Source organism: Oncorhynchus masou, chromosome 2 (assembly GCF_036934945.1).
Source record: "Oncorhynchus masou masou isolate Uvic2021 chromosome 2, UVic_Omas_1.1, whole genome shotgun sequence".
Taxonomy (NCBI): Eukaryota; Metazoa; Chordata; class Actinopteri; order Salmoniformes; family Salmonidae; genus Oncorhynchus; species Oncorhynchus masou.
The window spans coordinates 51985163-52003656 of NC_088213.1; the positions used below are offsets into that span (position 1 = coordinate 51985163).

At 42.6% G+C, this 18494-nt stretch overlaps 3 protein-coding genes and 1 long non-coding RNA gene across 6 annotated transcripts in view; all 4 read left to right on the forward strand.

Moving 5' to 3' along the window:
* Nucleotides 1-208: 208 nt before the first annotated feature.
* Nucleotides 209-1757, forward strand: LOC135506330 (uncharacterized). 2 transcript variants are annotated; one of them, XR_010450422.1, is made up of 4 exons: nt 209-423; nt 516-590; nt 953-1223; nt 1494-1757. It is a non-coding gene; the product is annotated as an uncharacterized LOC135506330 (long non-coding RNA). The 2 variants fall into 2 exon arrangements; XR_010450416.1 differs by having other exon boundaries at nt 953-1757.
* Nucleotides 1758-3373: 1616 nt separating this feature from the next.
* The window catches only part of LOC135553204 (uncharacterized), a gene marked incomplete at its 3' end in the record, with an annotated part of 39038 nt that continues 23917 nt past the window's right edge, over nt 3374-18494 (forward strand). Inside the window, exons 1-3 of the mRNA XM_064985378.1 lie at nt 3374-3646; nt 4395-4553; nt 4783-4950. Of these exons, the coding sequence (XP_064841450.1) occupies nt 3632-3646; nt 4395-4553; nt 4783-4950 (342 nt within the window). The remainder of the gene's footprint in view (nt 3647-4394; nt 4554-4782; nt 4951-18494) is intronic.
* Nucleotides 7878-9788, forward strand: LOC135506299 (uncharacterized). Its single transcript, XM_064925822.1, has 5 exons — nt 7878-7936; nt 8156-8345; nt 8461-8497; nt 8774-9018; nt 9215-9788. Exons 2-5 carry the CDS (start codon nt 8185-8187, stop codon nt 9786-9788), a joined length of 1017 nt encoding a protein of 338 aa, XP_064781894.1. The 5' UTR covers nt 7878-7936; nt 8156-8184.
* LOC135506278 (uncharacterized) lies at nt 12276-15265 on the forward strand. Of its 2 annotated transcripts, none has more exons than XR_010450375.1 (2): nt 12276-13879; nt 15246-15265. XR_010450375.1 is itself a non-coding variant. In XM_064925821.1 (2 exons), exons 1-2 carry the CDS (start codon nt 12283-12285, stop codon nt 13906-13908), a joined length of 1500 nt encoding a protein of 499 aa, XP_064781893.1. In that variant the 5' UTR covers nt 12276-12282; the 3' UTR covers nt 13909-15209. The 2 variants fall into 2 exon arrangements, 1 of the variants encoding a protein (XP_064781893.1); XM_064925821.1 differs by lacking the exon at nt 15246-15265 and having other exon boundaries at nt 12276-13674; nt 13801-15209.

An 18494-nucleotide genomic window follows, 5' to 3' on the forward strand; every position in this document is an offset into this window, starting at 1 on the left:
TACATATTCTTTATCCCCTTACACTGTGTATAAGACAGTAGTTTAGGAATTGTTAGTTAGATTACTTGTTGGTTATTGCTGCATTGTCGGAACTAGAAGCACAAGCATTTCGCTACACTCACATTAACATCTGCTATCCATGTGTATGTGACAAATAAAATTTGATTTGATTTTTTACCACAAAGGGACGAGTAGGATCATGATGAACGAGGATGGGTTCGGAGGTGAAACGTCCCTTGAGCTCTATGAATGCCCTGTCAGCCTCGGGATTCCTGCAAAAACCTGCTTGAGTGAGGTGGGACAGGGCCGTAAATGTTCCGGAGGGGGTTTTGGAGAAGATCGGGATGTCGTCGAGGTGAACAAAGACGAACCGGTTCAACATATCCCTAAGAGTATCATTGATCAATGCCTGAAAGACTGCTGGTGAGTTCAATATTCCAAAGGTCATGGCTAAATACTCATTGACCACTAGGGGTGTTAAAGGACATTTTCCTCATCTCCCTGATTCTCTCCAGATTTTAAGCGTTGCGGAGGTCCAGTTTGGTGAAGAATTGGATTCTTAGTGCCAACTCCGAGGCGGCGGACATCGGGTAGGGGGTAACAATTCTTGATCGTAATCCTTTTCAGCCCTCTGTAATCGATTCAAGGACTGAAGTTTGGGTCAGAGACAGAGAGACAAGGGATGCGATTAGACATGCAGCCCAATTATGATATTTTTTCCACTAATTGGTCTTTTGACCAATCACATTAGATATTTTCGTATCAGCTCTTTTTCGGGGAATATCTGATTGGTCAAAATACCAAATACTCAAAAAAAATGACTGAATTGGGCTGCCTGTCTCAACGAATCCATAGAAACCTGGACATGCTCCAACTGAAATGTTCCATCCTGTCAGTACTGATGTTGAATGGCATTAAATACACTTTTTTTGTTCTCTCCCATCCCCTGTAGGGTTGTTGAACATGAGTGGAAATGAAACTCCAGCACACTGGTAGCACTAAAGATGTGTGAGTATAACTTTTCCAGGTGAGTTGAACCTGCCTGTGGGTGCAGTGGGGATATTCCTGGGAGGTCTACTGATGAAGAGGTATAAGCTTGGCGTTGTGTCTGGATCCCAGATGTCTTTCGTCATCTCCTTCATGGCCTACCTCCTCCTCCCTCTGCAGTCTGGCACTAAGTGTGACAACGTTCAGGTGGCTGGTCTGACCCTGTCCTATAACGGGTAAATATGACATCTGATTGGTTGGTTGGTGGGTTGATAAAAACAAAAGTTTTGATCAGTGGAATATGAGGGAGAGTTTGAACAAAACACACATGGGCTTGTGCCGGGGCTCCCTCTTGTGGGAATATACAGTATGGTTGTTACTGAGCCAGGATTCCTGGCTGTTTTGTCACTGTGCCTGTGTCAATGATAGTTCAGCAACAATTATTTAAACATCATTATTACCAGCCATTTTCTCTGTCCCCCGGGTCCCCTGGTGTACGATGGCAGCCTGTTGTCAGAATGTAACAGAGACTGCTCCTGCTTAGGCTGGGAAGTGGGACCCTGTGTGTTCAGACAACGGCATCACCTACACCCCCAGCCTCGCAGGCTGCTCCAGCTTTACAGGTTACGGCAAGAACACGGTACCAATACTATTAATGTACTGAGAGTACAAAACATTCACAGGGATGCCGGCCCATGTTGACTCCAATGGCTCCCACATTTGTGTCAAGTTGGCTGTATGTCTTTTGAGTGGTGGACCATTCTTGATACACACGGAAACTGTTGAGCGTAAACAACCCAGCAGCGTTGCAGTTCTTGACACAAACTGGTACCCCTGGCACCTACTACCATGCCCCGTTGAAAGGCACGTAAATATTTTGTCTTGTCCATTCACCCTCTGAATGGCACACACACACAATCCATGTCTCAATTGTCTCAAGCTTTACAATATATTTTTTAAACCTTTCTCCTCCTCTTTATCTACACTGATTTAGTGGATTTAACTAGTGACATCCATAAGGGATTATATCTTTAACCTGGATTCACCTGGTCAGCATATGTCATGGAAAGAGCAGGTGTTCTTAATGTTTTATACACTCAGTGTAACTCATGGCACTGACATGTACCACTGCATATACATTCAGAGAGTTTGGTATTTTTCCTGGAGGGCCACAACTTTCAACTGTTCTGCCTGCGGCTATGGAATCCTGACCTGTTCACCGGACGTGCTACCTGTCCCAGACCTATTATTTGACCATGCTGGTCATTTATGAACATTTGAACATCTTGGCCATGTTCTGTTATAATCTCCACCCGGCACAGCCAGAAGAGGACTGGCCACCCCTCATAGCCTGGTCTAGTCTAGGTTTCTTCCTAGGTTTTGGCCTTTCTAGGGAGTTTTTCCACGCCAACATGCTTCAAGACCTGCATTGCTTGCTGTTTGGGGTTTTAGGCTGGGTTTCTGTACAGCACTTTGAGATATCAGCTGATGTACGAAGGGCTATATAAATAAATTTGATTGGATTTCAAATTGTCCGTGATGTGTACGCCAAAGAACTTAACTTTCCACTTCTGTCCTGTTGATGTGGATAGGGAGGATGCTCCCTCTGCTGTTTCCTGAAGTCCACGATCATCTCCTTTGTTTTGTTGACGTTGAGCGTGAGGTTATTTTCCTGACACCACTCCCGAGGGTGTAGCATAAGAACAGCTTCATTGGCACAATGGACAATAATAATAATATAATAATAATCTGCAACGAGTCGTATGTATCAACAATAGTTCGTTGTGGGACAAAGCAATGTCCATACACATGGGTGCTTCCGGGAATCGAACCCATAATTCTTGCGTTGCAAGCGCCATGCTGTACCAACTGAGCTACAGGATCACAGACAACAATAGCCAAGTTTACGTTTCTCAAGATTAGAATACTTGTGTTGTAGCTTCACAGTAACACGTGAGTTAACGTGCTAGCCACAGTAGCTAGCCAGGGCTACAGTTTGCACCCATGACATACTTGTGACATACAGTTAATTCACGTTTAGCTCATGTCATTTGTAATAACTGTCTCTCTGAAGTTAATTTTGCTGCCACCACGGTGAACCACGTGTATTTCTGCGTGCGCCACCATCTTTTCTCATTTCAACTATGACCCTTCGCCTCTGACCCAACAATACATGGCATTCTTCTGTCCTCGTTTATTCAAAACTGGTTCGTAGTCGCCCTCAAGAGTTCTTCTCAAATTACTGCATTTGATTTGTTATTTAAAAAAATGATTTTACCTTATTTAACGAGGCAAGTCAGTTAAGAACACATTCTTATTTACAATGTTATCTATTGCTCATCATTGCTGTCATTACTTATTTATTTGTTGTCTCATCACATTATTGTACAAAAAACGGAAACGGAGCTAATACACCAGTATTTATTGTTTCGAGTGGTCTTTTTAGTGGTATGGGGATCCAGTATTGCGTCGCTGATTGCATTGATTGACAGATCTTCCCTGAAGTTGTTTTATTACGTCAAAGTGCATTCACATTATGACGTTGGCTGAGTTACCGTATAAAATGCGGTAGTTTATTTCTTTGGTAATCACTTGGTAAAGTTTTACATGATGGGAACATAGGCTCCAGCCATAGACTTTAACCATGGAGGATAATAAGGTAAGCCTATGAATTGCTAACAGAGAAGCCCCATGCAGTGGTGCAGGAACCGCTGCACCGTCTTTTTTATGTTGCGGCAGGAACCACAGGGTACACAGTCCATGCCGATAGGGGTGCCGCAAGTAGTGGCAGCTGGTTGGCGGTGTGGGCTAACGTTAATGTGCCGCTAATATTATCATTTTTAATATTGTAAAAAAATATGCATGAAAATAACCTATGGGACTTGTTATACATCAAACCGTGCTTCTACACCTGCATTGCTTGCTGTTTGGGGTTTTAGGCTGGGTTTCTGTACAGCGCTTTGAGATATCAGCTGATATACGAAGGGATCTATGAATTGATTTGATTTGAAATATGATCCTTGCAAAGATAAGAGCAGTAGGCTATTTATCATAATTCTACCTAAACTATAATAATAATAGGTGACTCCATAACATATTAATTACGAATCTTGATATCAGGCAATAGGATCTATGTGTATTTATAGCGAAAACCTGTTCTGTAAAAAAATGTATATAATTGGCCATTATAAACTGGGTGTTTTGAGCCTTGAATGTTGATTGGCTGAAAGCTGTGGTATATCAGATCGTATACCACGGGTATGACAAAACATTTATTTTTACTTTTCTAATTAAGTTGGTAACCAGTTTATAATGACTGTGCGTTGTGTCATGTGTAAGAACAGCTCTTAGCTGTGGTATATTGTCCATATCCATGAGCATTTAAAGAATGGTCTAATTTCTTCCAGAGTTTAAACGAAGATGATCCACATGATCATCAACGTTTGGAAGGTCAAGTCCAGAAAATGAAGAATGATATCCTGGGTTTAAACTATCCAGAAGATAGTGAAGTGAAGGATCCCCTGCCTCAGATCGAGCTCAAGGCTGTGACAAGGAGAAAAGTTAAGGTGAGAGACTAGACTGAGGAGAGAAAGGGAAATCTGGGGACTTACCTGTCCACACTTTAAACCTGTCCAATACGCCATATCACATGTTGTGAGGTTGGAGGATAAATTGTCCTTACAACAGACTTCCATCTCTTAATATTCAATCACCAATTGTTTACTGTAGCTCTTCTCAAAGGCCTGTATACCAACGGCAACATACAGTATGTCATTGACTGTATTGTCTTTTTAGACCAAGAGGAAGACCAGTGCCAACAGGTCCACAGTTGAACAGAGCACTGATACTGATGCAGCTGAGAGAGATTTTGTTGATAATCAGAATGATGAAGAAGAGGATGAGGTGAAGAAGGATCCTCTGCCTCAGATGGAGCAGGATGCCGTGAAGAGAAATAAAGTCAAGGTAAGGGAATAGATTGAGCAGAGATGTGGATATTTGTGATATCTTTCATATCTATAACCTGCCCCTACAGCATGTTGTTCTGAGGAAGGTAAATTGCCCATGCAATACCCTTTTATCTCCTAATAGTAAATCTAGGGCTGACCCCATTTGTTCGACAGTTTGGTCAATAGGCTGTTGGTTGACTGGGATTTCTTAAGTCGAGCAGCTGCAAAAGTTTTTTTCTTCATGGTGCACATGGACACCTGTCTGATTTGCACCTGTCTCAGTTGACTAATCTATTGCCGAGGCCACAGGGATGGCACAGTCCATCACGCTAAGACGTGATACTGAAATTGTATATGGTTATATTATGTTAAAATAATGGTGCAACACTAATAAATCAAATATTATTTTATAACAAATGCGCTTTCTCCTGCATTGGATACGGTCGCTGTCCGTGGTTCTGAAACATAATCTTCAGTGCTCCGTAGAATTGCCGCCCTTTCCTATGTTGCTATGTGCATAATAACAAAGTTAACCACTATATTGGGATTGAGAACAATGCTGCAGAGGCAGCAGCAGCAGCAGAGATGGGGAAACAGCCCTGGCCTTAGCCTAATTGTCTAAGAAAATTGAGGAGATAGGAAAACCCAACTAAATTAGGTCTATAATCAATAGCCTAATTGTTAAATGTTACTGGCTTTGTAAATCATCCATATATATATTTCCAGTCAAAAGGTTTTTTCTTTATTTTTACTATTTTCTAAATTGTAGAATAAGACATCAAAACTATGAAATAACACATATGGAATCATGTAGGTTTCAAAAAAAATCTATTTTATATTTGAGATTCTTCAAAGTAGTCACCCTTTGCCTTAATCACAGCTTTGCACACTCTTGGCATTCTCTCAACCAGCTTCATGAGGTAGTCACCTGGAATGCATTTATGTAACTTTAGTCTTTCACTTTTCAATGATTGTTAAAAATTAAGTATTAAGTAAAGTAAGTAAAATTAAGTAAAGGAATTTCAATTAACAGGAATAACAACTGCATAGGGATATGTTTTGGATGACTGGCTGCGAATGTTTATTGAATTGTTTTATTTCTGCCTTTTCTATTCCAGACATTCTGAAATTCACTAAAGCATCCCATGTATGTAACTTTAGTCTTTCACTTTTCAATGATTGTTAAAAATTAAGTATTAAGTAAAGTAAGTAAAATTAAGTAAAGGAATTTCTTTCCTTCTTAATGCATTTGAGCCAATCAGTTGTGTTGTGACAAGGTAGGGTTGGTATACAGAAGATAGCCCTATTTGGTAAAAGACCAAGTCCATATTATGGCAAGAACAGCTCAAATAAGCAAAGACAAACAACAGTCCGTCATTACTTTAAGACATGAAGGTCATTCAATCCGGAAAATTTCAAGAACTTTGAACGTTTCATCAAGTGCAAAAACCATCAAGCGCTATGATGAAACTGGCTCTCATGAGGACCGCCACAGGAAAGGAAGACCCAGAGTTAACTCGGCTGCAGAGGATAGGTTCATCAGAGTGAACTGCACCTCACATTGCAGCCCAAATAAATGCTTCACAGAATTCAAGTCACAGACACATCTCAACATCAACTATTCAGAGGAGACTGCGTGAATCAGGCCTTCATGGTCAAATTGCTGCGAAGAAAGCACTACTAAAGGACACCAATAAGAAGAAGAGACTTGCTTGGGCCAATAAACACGAGCAATGGACATTAGACTGGTGGAAATCTGTCCTTTGGTCTGATAAGTCCAAATTCCAACAATGTCTTTGTGAGAGTAGGTGTACAGATGATCTCCGCATGTGTGGTTCCCACCATGAAGCATGGAGGAGGTGTGATAATGTGGGGGGTGCTTTGTTGGTGACACTGTCTGTGATTTATTTAGAATTCAAGGCACACTTAACCAACATGGCTACCATAGTATTCTGCAGTGTTACGCCATCCCATCAGGTTTGCGTTTAGTGGGACTATCATTTGTTTTTCAACAGGACAATTACCCAACACATCTCCAGGCTGTGTAAGGGCTATTTGACCAAGAAGGAGAGTGATGGAGGGCTGCATCAGATGACCTGACATCCACAATCACCCAACCTCAACCCAATTGAGATGTTTTGGGATGAATTGGACAGCAGAGTGAAGGAAAAGCAGCCAATAAGTTCTCAGCATATGTGGGAACTCATCAAGACTGTTGGAAAAGCATTCCAGGTGAAGCTGGTTGAGAGAATGCCAAGAGTGTGCAAAGCTGCCATCAAGGCAAAGGATGGCTACTTTGAAGAATCTCAAATATAAAATATATTTAGATTTGTTTCACACTTTTTGGTACCTACATGATTCCATATGTGTTATTTCATAGTTTTGATGTCTTCACTACTATTTTACAATGTAGAAAATAGTAAAAATAAAACAAAAGCCTTGAATGAGTAGGTGTGTCCAAACCTTTGACTGGTACTGTATACATATATACAGGAGTAAGACAGATATAGCTTCTGTTGCCTGTTTGAGTATTTGTTTAATAGCCTACTGATTCTGTGAGCACCAAGCCTCATGAACCGCCAAAATGTTGAATTAAGCAATTTCACAGATTCGGCTGTTTTTAATCTTTGCTATGCTGTAATAATACAGTGTCACCATCGGGCTCTTTCTTGAGTCATTTGTGTGTCTTAATTATTTAATCAAACAGTGGGCTTAAAGCATCAGACAAGCTCAGTGCCTATGTAGGTGATTGTATTCAAACACATAGGGTGTGTCTGATATGGAAAAATACATTTTAACATTAGAACAGGAAGTCTCTCGGTCTATAAATAATTGATTTCGTCAGGGACAGCCCTATAATCATTCTTACCCTTGCTCTACTCAAAGGGCTGTATTGGAATGGCTTCATACAGTATCTACGTGTATATCATTGACTGTATTGTTTTTTTAGACCAAGAGGACCAAGAGAAACAAAGTGGAGCAGATTACTAATACAGATGCAGGTCATAAATTAAACTCTAATTTCACTGAATGTAATCCTTTTGCATGTAAATGTGATTTAGTATGGACATCTATTGAGCAGAGGACTAATAGCAGAGTGCATAATCCTTTCTTGGGTACTTAACTTCACAAAGTACACAAAATTGGCTAATACATACTTGCCTTAGAAGGATACATGTTTTCTGACTTCTTTACCTTGGTGAATGCTGCTTTGCACACAGGTCCCTCTACATCTGTGGAATTCTCTGGGATGGCAGTTCAGGGGACATCTCACCAGGGACAATCTAATGAAAAGATCCTAAGTGAGTGTGTCTCCAGGGCCTGTCAGACCAGGGCTCTTGACCTCCCGCCAATCGATCCGGATGCTTTCAACCCGATTATCATCCGGTTTCTGGAAAAACTTACTGAGGAGTATGTCCAAACTTCTATTGTAGTATTTGAATGCAATGTCATCTGAAGGATTTTATAAATTGTATGTGTGTTGGTGTGCCTTTTGGTGCTAAAAACATCTAATTATCTCCTGTAGGCAATGGAGGCAGTTAAGCATTGGCAGGATGGACCCTGTAAGTCCCTTAACCTTGAAAATGATTCATAGATATATTAATAGATGTTTCAAGAAAATTAGATACAAGCCTTTTATCTATCTACAGTATCATCCACATTATCACAAACAGTTATATACAAAGAGCTTTTTAGTAGCCTACTGCTTTTCATGCTTTCCAATGTATGCCACTTTCATGATTCTCATGAACATATGTGAGATTGTTGGTATCTCTTTGAGGAGCTTGGTTTCAGAGCCCGGTTATGAGTAATCTACCTACACTGTTTCGGTCCTACAGGTGATGAGGGCATTGCTTGCAGAGATGTGCCTGCAGATTGTGCGGTTTGTATCTGAGGCCATCCTGGAGGTCATCATCCCTGCAATTTTCCGTTTTGTACGGATATACAGCCATGTGTCTCCAGTATCCGGCAAGTCTCTGACAGAATCAGAGAGATCCTCTAGCACAAACCTGAAGGTTCGCAAGAGAGGCAGCAGCAAATCCTCAAGGTCTTGCACGGCCAAATCAAGCTCCTCTCGTAATGGGTATGTTCAGTCATTCCTAAAGAAACCGGTTTCACCTAACTATTCATAACTCATTTTGTGAAAATATGTTTTGTTATCTGTGTAACAGTTTACTCTTAATGACCAATTTAATTGATTACTGAATTATGCATTGATGTGACTACCGTGTCTACTATTGATTATGGAATGTTGTATTGTTTGCTTTGTATTCTCAAAGGTCTCAGACAGTGTTGCCAAATACTCAGGGAGATGGTGAGTCTATTTCATCTGAGCCACTCAGTGACTTTTTTGGGATCACTGAGGACAGTCTCCTCACTGGTGTCCAGGATTCCTTCAAAAAGTCACTGAACAATGTCCTCTGTATCCAAAGAGAGGGCCAGGTAGACACTCAAAGTCTATCCCGGGTTATTGTTGGAGAAGTGTCAAAGAAGGTCAATTCCATAATCTCTGTGGCCATCCAAACTCCCATCTCTGGGCGAATGTCCCCTGTCATTTTTGCCAGTGGTGGTGTCTCCAGCACCAAGGTGGTTGAGGAGATGGTGTCTGGCATTTCCAACATACTTCAGATGTACATTAATGGGAAGAGTGTTGAGCAGAGTGTTGTTCTCATAGAGGATGGTGTTGAGGTGGATATGACACATTTAACAGGACAGGTCATGACAGCCCTCAGTGGCACTGTTTTGAACTTCAGCAATAAGGAGGAAAATGAACCCGACAAGAGGGAACTGCTTTGTGTTGTTGCTGACCACATGAAGATGCTTGAAGCTTGTAAAGTCCCGAGGAGATGCTAAAACAAGGAGAGAGCAACCTAAATATCAAAGGTGCCAAATCTAGTCTTCGTCTGTCAACACAAAGTATGGACAGACTACTCACTGAGGAGTTTCAGACCAAGGCCATTGAATCGATCCGGGAGATCGTTAAAAGATTCAGGGGTTGTACATCATGTTGTTCTGGCACTACATCATCTAGTCCAACTCCTAGGATAGGTGAGATCAGAGACCTTATGATTGACCCTGAGGCTTCTGAGTTGGTAAGTACCTTTGTTTCAGACATGGACAATCTTACCCAGTCTATCAGGGCATCCTGCTCCCCTGCACAGGGTGAGCAGATCCTTCTTGAAAACCATCAAAGTAAGATCTGGTCTTACACTGTTGGTTGTTACTACGACATGAAAAATACGCTGAAGAGGCTTCTTACCTGTCCAGAAAAGGGGATCTCGCAAGTACATTTGTGGAGAGCACCAAAGATTCTTTCACAATGGTTCCAACTTTGTGCCTGGACGTCGGTCATTCCAGTAATGGTGAGGCTGACACATCAGACTCCATTTTTTGTAAACCACTTTTAATAACCCCCTCATCTATGAATGAACAAAAAGGACAAAGTGAGACCCCAAAACCTCTCTTGGCTCTCAAAAGTATTTGCAAGACCAAGTCCTCCTTGACACCACAAAAGCGATTGCCAGCCAGGTTCTAGTCTTGTATAAGACTGAGGTGATGGAGAAGTTCTCATCTTCTGTTGGAGAGTGTGATTCTGAAGAGTCTCTGGAGGCCATTCTATTTGTGGATGGCATCATGTCTGACTTGAATGATTTCACCAGTTCTTGTTCCGCCTCACCATCTGAGTTGTTAGACAGTGAACAATGTCTCTCCCATCTCACTTTTCCACTTGGTCTGCAGGACAGCACCACCAACAGTGAATCTACCCAGAGTCTTCCAGTTATAAATATGACAAAACTCTCCAGTGTGTCTTTCCAGACAAAGGCTAGAAAGGCAGTGAGTGAAGCTCTGAGATCTGTCAACCCCTTTACAAACAGCTTACTGGGAGACTCTGAAGCATCTAAATTACTGGACACTTTTGTAACAGATGTGGAGACTATTGTTCAGTCCATGCAGGCACATGAATCTGAAATTCTCAGAATTTCAAAAGTGAGCACCCTTTCTGCTGCTCGTATTATATATCATAGATTTCGAGAAATGCTGAGGCGTTTTCTCACTTCCTGCCAAGACTCTGTAAAGGTCATCGATGGTGTTACACCAATATATGATGAGACTCTCAAACAGGCTCCTAGTGAAAGTTTAGATTCTCAGGTGACTTGTAATAGGGATTCTCTTGAAATCCAAGCGGACCTTCAAACCTGTACCAAGGAGGTCATTAGTCAGATCCTCACTGTGTATCACTCTGAGGAATCCATGGAGGAATGCCTCTCTAGCCTAAAAGGAGATACAGAAGACCTGTCCAAGCTTTTGGATGCCGTTGTTTCTCAGATTGACGTCCTTGCCGCCTCCAAATCATATTTATCTGTTGATGACTATGCTGTCAATACACAGGACAATTTGCATGGTGAGATCAACAATGATGAGGAGGAGGCATCCTCTAGAAGTCTTAAATCCAAAGCCTTTGACAAACTATGTACTGATGAATTTCAAACTAAAGCCTCACATATGGCTGGTGGGATCCTTCAATCAGGGTTAATTGGTATTGTAAATACCAGCCTTGATGGTAGAAGTGCAGACATTTGTGCAGAGTCCAGTAATGATGGTGATGATAGAGATGTCAAAATCCTTCAGAAGAGTGGAACTCCATCTTTATTCACCTCTTCTCTGCACACCAATTCTGCAGCATCCAACATCGTCAGAAGCATCACTAAAGACGTTAATAGCTTCACCCAGATGACTAAAATGTCTGATGCTTCAGTGTCTGGCCAGTTAGAGAGATCCCTGTCAGCTTCAACCCTTCCTGTCAGTGTTCACAACGGGGCCAATGTGAAAGGAAAGATCATTTGGCCAGGCACTGTTAACCTGTTCAACAATGTGTTCACCAAGGTCAAGGATTTTTTTGCCCAGCAACAACCGGTCCTCCTAGACAATGTGGTTGAGGCCCCCAAACATGCCGAATCCATATGCAGAACAGCTACTTCTACACAAATGATTTACAGTGTACATGAAGGCAGCCAGACCAGCATGGCAAATTATTCCAAAGCCTTAATTAGTCAGACTCTGATGACAATCCAGAGGAGAGTGTCTATGTCAGAGAGGATGAGCACCTCAGAGAAAGGCCTCTTGACTCGTTCCATCGTGGGCTCCATGTTGGAGGATGTTGACATGGTGAGAACTGATAGACACGAGATACACCGGCCATCCTCCTCAAAGTCCTCCCTGTCCATCACCTCTGCCATGACCAGAGGGTCTCAGAGTGATTTTACAAATTCTCTTCCAGGCACTCCAGTCCCCAATGAGTGGCCTGTTGAAATATATTGTCCTATCATTAGGAGTTTCGGTCATTGATATGAGTGACTCCTCAACTCATTCACAAGGGTCAACAAATTACACAAGGCAAACCATCTCTGCCATAGTTGACACTGTTATGGAGGTCATTCCAAGAGAAGATACGGAACACATAGCCACTGCAGATGATGTCACTTCTTTTACAAGAAGACTTGCGAGACTCAGCCCCAGGGACGGTCTTCAGAACTTCTCACATGAGCTCACTGACAAAGTTTATGAGCTCATAAAAAGTCACAACACCCCCCAGGCTCTTTTTGTGCCAGCTGGCAAGAGCGTGTCTGACTCTATTCTTTTGAAGCTGAAGACAGGATTGAATGCTTCTGAAGAATCCAGGGAGTTCCCATCTGACCTTGTGTACTCCTTTGCTACGGAGTCAATAAAACGTCTGCTACAGCAGATTGTCTTCTGGCTTCCTCCACCATCACAAGGATCCGATTTCTGCCAAACTATCATCTCTGATGGTTCTCTGCAGGAAACAAGTCAGCTTATCCCGAACTCTTCTGCCACCTCCATTAGTTCCACACAGGTTTACTGTGACACAAAGAGCCTTTTCACCAATATAATGGTCAATCAGGTCATGGATACCTGTTCTGTGGCCTCCAATTCATCAGAAGAATTATCAGAGTTGATGAACATAATCAATGGGTTGTCCCCAACTGATGCTGGAACACTTGACTCTGACAGCCCGGCTCTCATGACCACTAGCCGTCAGTCTAGTGCCAAATCATTTCCTAAACCCTCTCTCTCTGGCAGCAGCACACACAATGGTGGAACTGTGCATATTCAAGTTTTAGGAGAGGTGGAATCCAAGATGGACAACAAAGATCTGGAGATGTCTAGTGTCTCTGTGCATCCATCAACTTCATCAGCCATGGACTCTGATACACATGCATTATTTGACTCCACTAGCAATGACTACACCTCTTTGGTACTTTTACTGATTGTTAGATTGCTGTCAATGATCACCCCTATCACATTACTGGAATCCTCCGACATTGGTGAAACATCAAGAGTTCTCACAAAGAGGATTCTGTCTGAGTTCTGTGGCACCTCAGGCCCTGAACAAACTCAAGCCTACCCCCAGAATCTGAAAATCAAAGAGATTTTCAAGGCTGTCTACATGGGGCTTCTTCAAGAATTCGGGTCAGAGAAGATGCTCCAGGTTGCAATGAAGTCAACGGATTATGCATTTGACGATGCCCTGGTCAAATCATTAACTAGGGAACTACTAGCTAAATGCAATGAGGCTAGCTCTTCACCTCCCTCCATGACCCAGTTGTCATCACACAATGCACTTGGCAGTGACGAGGTAGGTCATTCTGGGCTTCCAACAACTGGTAGAAAGGAAAAGAAGAGAGGAAGATTCAGCGCTCTCTGTGGACTCAACCCAAAGGTACATATGTCATCAAAATACAAATTATAAAGATTATTTTTATTCATTACGTACAGTATGATGGTAAACACTGATACCCTTTGTGTGCAATTTCTCCTACTGTATAAATGACTGTTTGTTACCCAGTGTACAAAGAAGGACAACAAGAAGAACCACTGCACTCCAACACCTTCCCAGAACCAGACCCCTGCCGTCAGTGAAACAGGTAAGTCAATACACTCAAATGTGTACTGAACAAAAATATAAACGCAACATGCAACAATTTCAAAGATTTTATTGAGTTTCAGTTCATATATGGAAAGCAGTCAATTGAAATATGCTCATTAGGCCCTTATCTATGGATTTCACATGACTGGGAATACAGATATGCATATGTTCATCACAGATACCTTAAAAAAAAGGTAGGGGCGTGGATCAGAAAACCAGTCAGTATCTGGTGTGATCACCATTTGCCTCATGCAGCGTGTCACTTCTCCTTCGCATAGAGTTGATCAGGCTGTTGATTGTGGCCTATGGAATGTTGTCCCACTCCTCTTCAATAGCTGTGCGAAGTTGTTGAATATTGGTGGGAACTGGAACACGCTGTTGAACACGTCAATCCAGAGCATCACAAACATGCTAAATGGGTGACATGTCTGGTGAGTATGCAGGCCTTTCGACATGGGTCCATGCATTATCATGCTGAAACATGAGGTGATGGCGGTGGATGAATGGCACGACAATGGGCCTAAGGATCTCGTGACGGTATCTCTGTGTATTCAAATTGCCATTGATAAAATGCAATTATGTTCGTTGTCCGTAGATTATGCCTGCACACACCATAACCCTACAGCCAACATGACGCCATATACTTGGTCTGTGGTTGTGAGGCCGGTTGGACATACTGCCAAATTCTCTAAAACGACATTGAAGGCGGCTTATGGTAAAGAAATAAACATTCAATTCTCTGGCCACAGCTCTGGTGGACATTCCTGCAGTCAGCATGCCAATTGCACGCTCCCTCAAAACAAGTCAACCAGCGTTTTTCCTTGCTCCTATTTTTCTCAGTCTCTGTCTCTGAGACATCTGTGGCATTGTGTGGTGTGACAAAACTGCACATTTTAGCGTGGCCTTTTATTGACCCCAGCACGAGTTGCACCTTTGTAATGATCATGCTTTTTAACCCACAAGAGTCTAAGCCCTGTCTGGGCCGAGGAGTTTGTATCGGCCTTACTGCTATTTGCCCATACAAACGCATTGAATAACAGATTCACTACATGGAACTGAAGTGTCTGTCCTAAATCTGAGAGATATAAGAAAGTTGACAAATATATATTTATATTCATATGTATATATATCATTTTAAATGTTTTTATCACCTTCTTTTTGGCACTAAACAGTCTAAGCCCTGGGGGGGGGCCTATGTAACACTTCTGCGTTAAATAGGCGGATTGAGACTGCGAGGCTACCTGCCGCCCTACATTTGTAAATAATGTAGAATATTACAATTTAAATAATAATAATGCAATAGTAATTCTTCACACCAACTAGGGTCAGTTAAAGAAAATGTTATATTTACATTTTTTTTTCAGCAATTGTCAATGATCAAGAATCCTGAATCCTGCCAACAGAGAGTGTATGCTCCACCAAGAAGAAACCAAGGAAGCGTTCGCTCATTTCCAGGATGTTTTCAGCTATAGGCAAAGCCTTGTCCAGTCCCTTTACTTCCTGCTATAAAAAGAAGAGCACCTAATCTATATTTCAAAATAAATATTTGAAATTAACATAATTGTATTAATTCTTCATGTTGAGTGTTTTTCATTATATATTATTGGATGATATAAAGGGTAGTAGTAGTAGTAGTAGTAGAAGTTGTATAGTTGACTATATTACTTTTACTTTTAAGATACATTTAAAAAAAATAAGAATAGTGTGTACTTCTAGGTACAGTTGAAGTCTGATGTTTACATACACCTTAACCAAATACATTTAAACTCAGTTTTTCACAATTCCTGACATTTAATCCTAGTAAAAAAATCCCTGTCTTAGGTCAGTATGGTCCCTGCAGTAGGACTACATGCTGGCCATGAGGTTCTCCAAGTGGTACTCCAGGAGGGTGGAGAGCTCAGTAACCAGAGACTCTGGGTTAAAGTACCAGGCCAGCTGCTGGCCAAACATGTCATCTAGCAGAGCCATCAGCCCGTCCTGAAGAGAACACCACACAACACATTGAAAATGGCTCTGAGTTACTAGCTTATCAAGAGGAGAGAGACAATTAGAAATACTCCCCCTAAAATGGCATTGAAACCTGGTTAACCATGAATAAGGAAGTAAACAGGAAGTAACCTCTTGACTCTTACATTGAGCAGCAGCAGGTATCTGTCAGCCTCTGGCTCCATGTTGGCAGCAGTGGGCAGGAAGGAGTACAGGAGAGCGTGCAGACGCTCCACGAACCCACCAGGGTGCTAAGGGAAACAAAGGAGGAGAAAAGAGGAGAGAAGAGAAGAGGCATTTAAGTGAAACTGCTAATAGAGAGAGATCAAAACATGTACCAGTGAGATGCTACTTACCACCATCAGGGACTTCTGAGCTGTCATCATCCCAAACAGCACCAGCTCAAAGAGGACATCTATCATGTTCACATGATGGATCTAGGACAAGAAAACACATTAGGAGAAAATAGGAATGATTTCATATAGATCAGCTACTGTGATGTATAAAAGTGATGTATAAAAGACATGCATGTGGAAGAACTCAGTGAGACTTGAAAGAGTTAATGAACTCACCTTTGCCTCAGCCAGCTCCCTCTCAATGTCATTCCGCTTGGAGGGGTCACTCAGGTAGTCCACAAAGTCGTTATAGGTACGGATGAATTTGGCCTCGTCCTATGACAATGAAAATAGCATCTTAGTGAACAGAACACATTTCCCCTCAGGGATGCTCTAATTCCCTTGAAAGAGAATGAGTTAGTGAGTTACCATGTGGTTGGCCTGAACCAAAGCGCCCAGGAGGACCTTTCCCGCCACAAACAGATGGTTCCTGCTCAGGGTGGAACCAAGCAGGGTCTAGGAAAGAGGGAAGAGTTAGGGTGAGACATCTTCCTCTAGGAGACAGAACAAGAAATCACAGAGAGAAAAAGAAAAGTGGGTCCACTCACAGTGAAGGCCTGGCGCAGGGAGACGAGCCTCAGGGCGATGTCCTCCACTCTCTTGGTGGTAAGGTAGAGGCTGTGAAAAGGGAGGGAATGGAGCACGTCAACCATTAGAGTCAATGGGGGATAACAGCATTATGACCACTATCCTTCAGCATCTGACAAGCCCAGACGACACAGACATTTAGAGGAACTCACTTTAGCAGAGGAACCTCCCTCTCCTCAGGCAGCAGGTCCTCCTCCCAGCCCTACGACAAAACAAGCATTCAAAATCAATGACCAATGCAATGACATAAAACAATCGGTCAATGGAAGGATCTTAATGATCCTAGTCAATAGTATGTGTGTGTAACGTCTGACCTCATACCAGTTGTGGCCCTCAGGCTCTGGGCCAGTGAACTGCTGAGTGGTGGGCGTAGAGAAGGAGGCAGCCTCCGACCACGCTGAAGAGGAGAGAAGCCCGTCCAGCCCGTGGAGAGTGGCGTACACCACTGAGACATCAGTCTGCTGCTCAAAACACACACAACACACCTGTTTACCACACACACGTTATTAGAAAACACACCAAATCTAATGTAAAAATGCCCAGTAATGTCTAGTCTATTTACATAGGAAATCGTTTATTTACCTGGTAGCAGCTAAGCATCACGTCCACAGACGTCTCGTGGCGGAGGTGAGACGCATAGTGGGTCACCCTGCCAGCCACACGCTGACAGAGAGAATACATGTTAAGGCCAAATGGAAAAAGTGAAGAAAAAACTAATCTAATACTATTTCAGTAGTATTTACTTCTTACCTGGATCCAAGTGTTGGACTGCACTTTGGTGGCACAGTAGGGGATGCCCTCAGGACTAAGCCTGGCTGTGGCACACACCAGTTGAGTCTCCAGGCCTCTCACCCTACTCACGTGGTGCATCCTCACCACCACCTGCTGTTGAGATAAACAACAAGACAACATCAACAAAACCACTTCAGCAATGGCTGTGACACATTTCATCAAGATCAAATGACTGACAATGTAGATTAGGATTAGCTAGTTACAAAGACACATACCTGGGATCCCCCACGCATGTAGGTGATGATGGGGCTGATGAACTGGAAAGTTCTCCAAGCTTTAACCACCGGACCGGCATTGTTCTGCACATTACAATACATTCATGTTGGAAACAGTAAACATTGTAACCGTGATGTGACTGTGTGTGTGTGGGGGTCCATGTTTGTGTCCGTACTCTGAGGTGTGTTTGAATATGAATGAGCAGCAGTGTTGTGATGTGTCCTATCCCGTCCTTCCAGAGGGATCTTTCTTGGCCTCATCACATGTCTCAGTGGCTGGGTGTTTGGAGGGAGGAGGACACCACCACGGGACAGACCCCACAGTCATCGCTAGAAATCGAACTTCAGACTCCCTCCAAAACCACTGAACCCCTCAACACACAAAGAGATTACGGTGCACACCCTTAGAGGAAGTCGGAACAGGATAACTCCCTCCAAACTCACAAAGACACAGAGGAGGAGGAACTATCCAACACCCAGTGAGAGAGAACAAGTCAGAAAGAGGAGGTGGAAGAGGCGTTAGATAGAGGAGGAGGTTACCCCAGAGGCCATTCCTCCTGTTCATGTGAAAGAAAGAGCAGAATGCTTCTGAAGCCAAATGGCAGGTAGAGGGAGAGGTCAAACACCAACAGAAGAC

Coding starts and splice junctions, on each gene's coding strand:
- LOC135506299 (XM_064925822.1), top strand. CDS start 8,185: ATGGCAGTTCAGGGGACATCTCACCAGGGACAATCTAATGAAAAGATC. Junction 8,346..8,460: donor CTGGAAAAACTTACTGAGGA/GTATGTCCAAAC, acceptor TATCTCCTGTAG/GCAATGGAGGCAGTTAAGCA. Junction 9,019..9,214: donor TCAAGCTCCTCTCGTAATGG/GTATGTTCAGTC, acceptor GTATTCTCAAAG/GTCTCAGACAGTGTTGCCAA.
- LOC135506278 (XM_064925821.1), top strand. CDS start 12,283: ATGAGTGACTCCTCAACTCATTCACAAGGGTCAACAAATTACACAAGG. Junction 13,675..13,800: donor TCTGTGGACTCAACCCAAAG/GTACATATGTCA, acceptor TTTGTTACCCAG/TGTACAAAGAAGGACAACAA.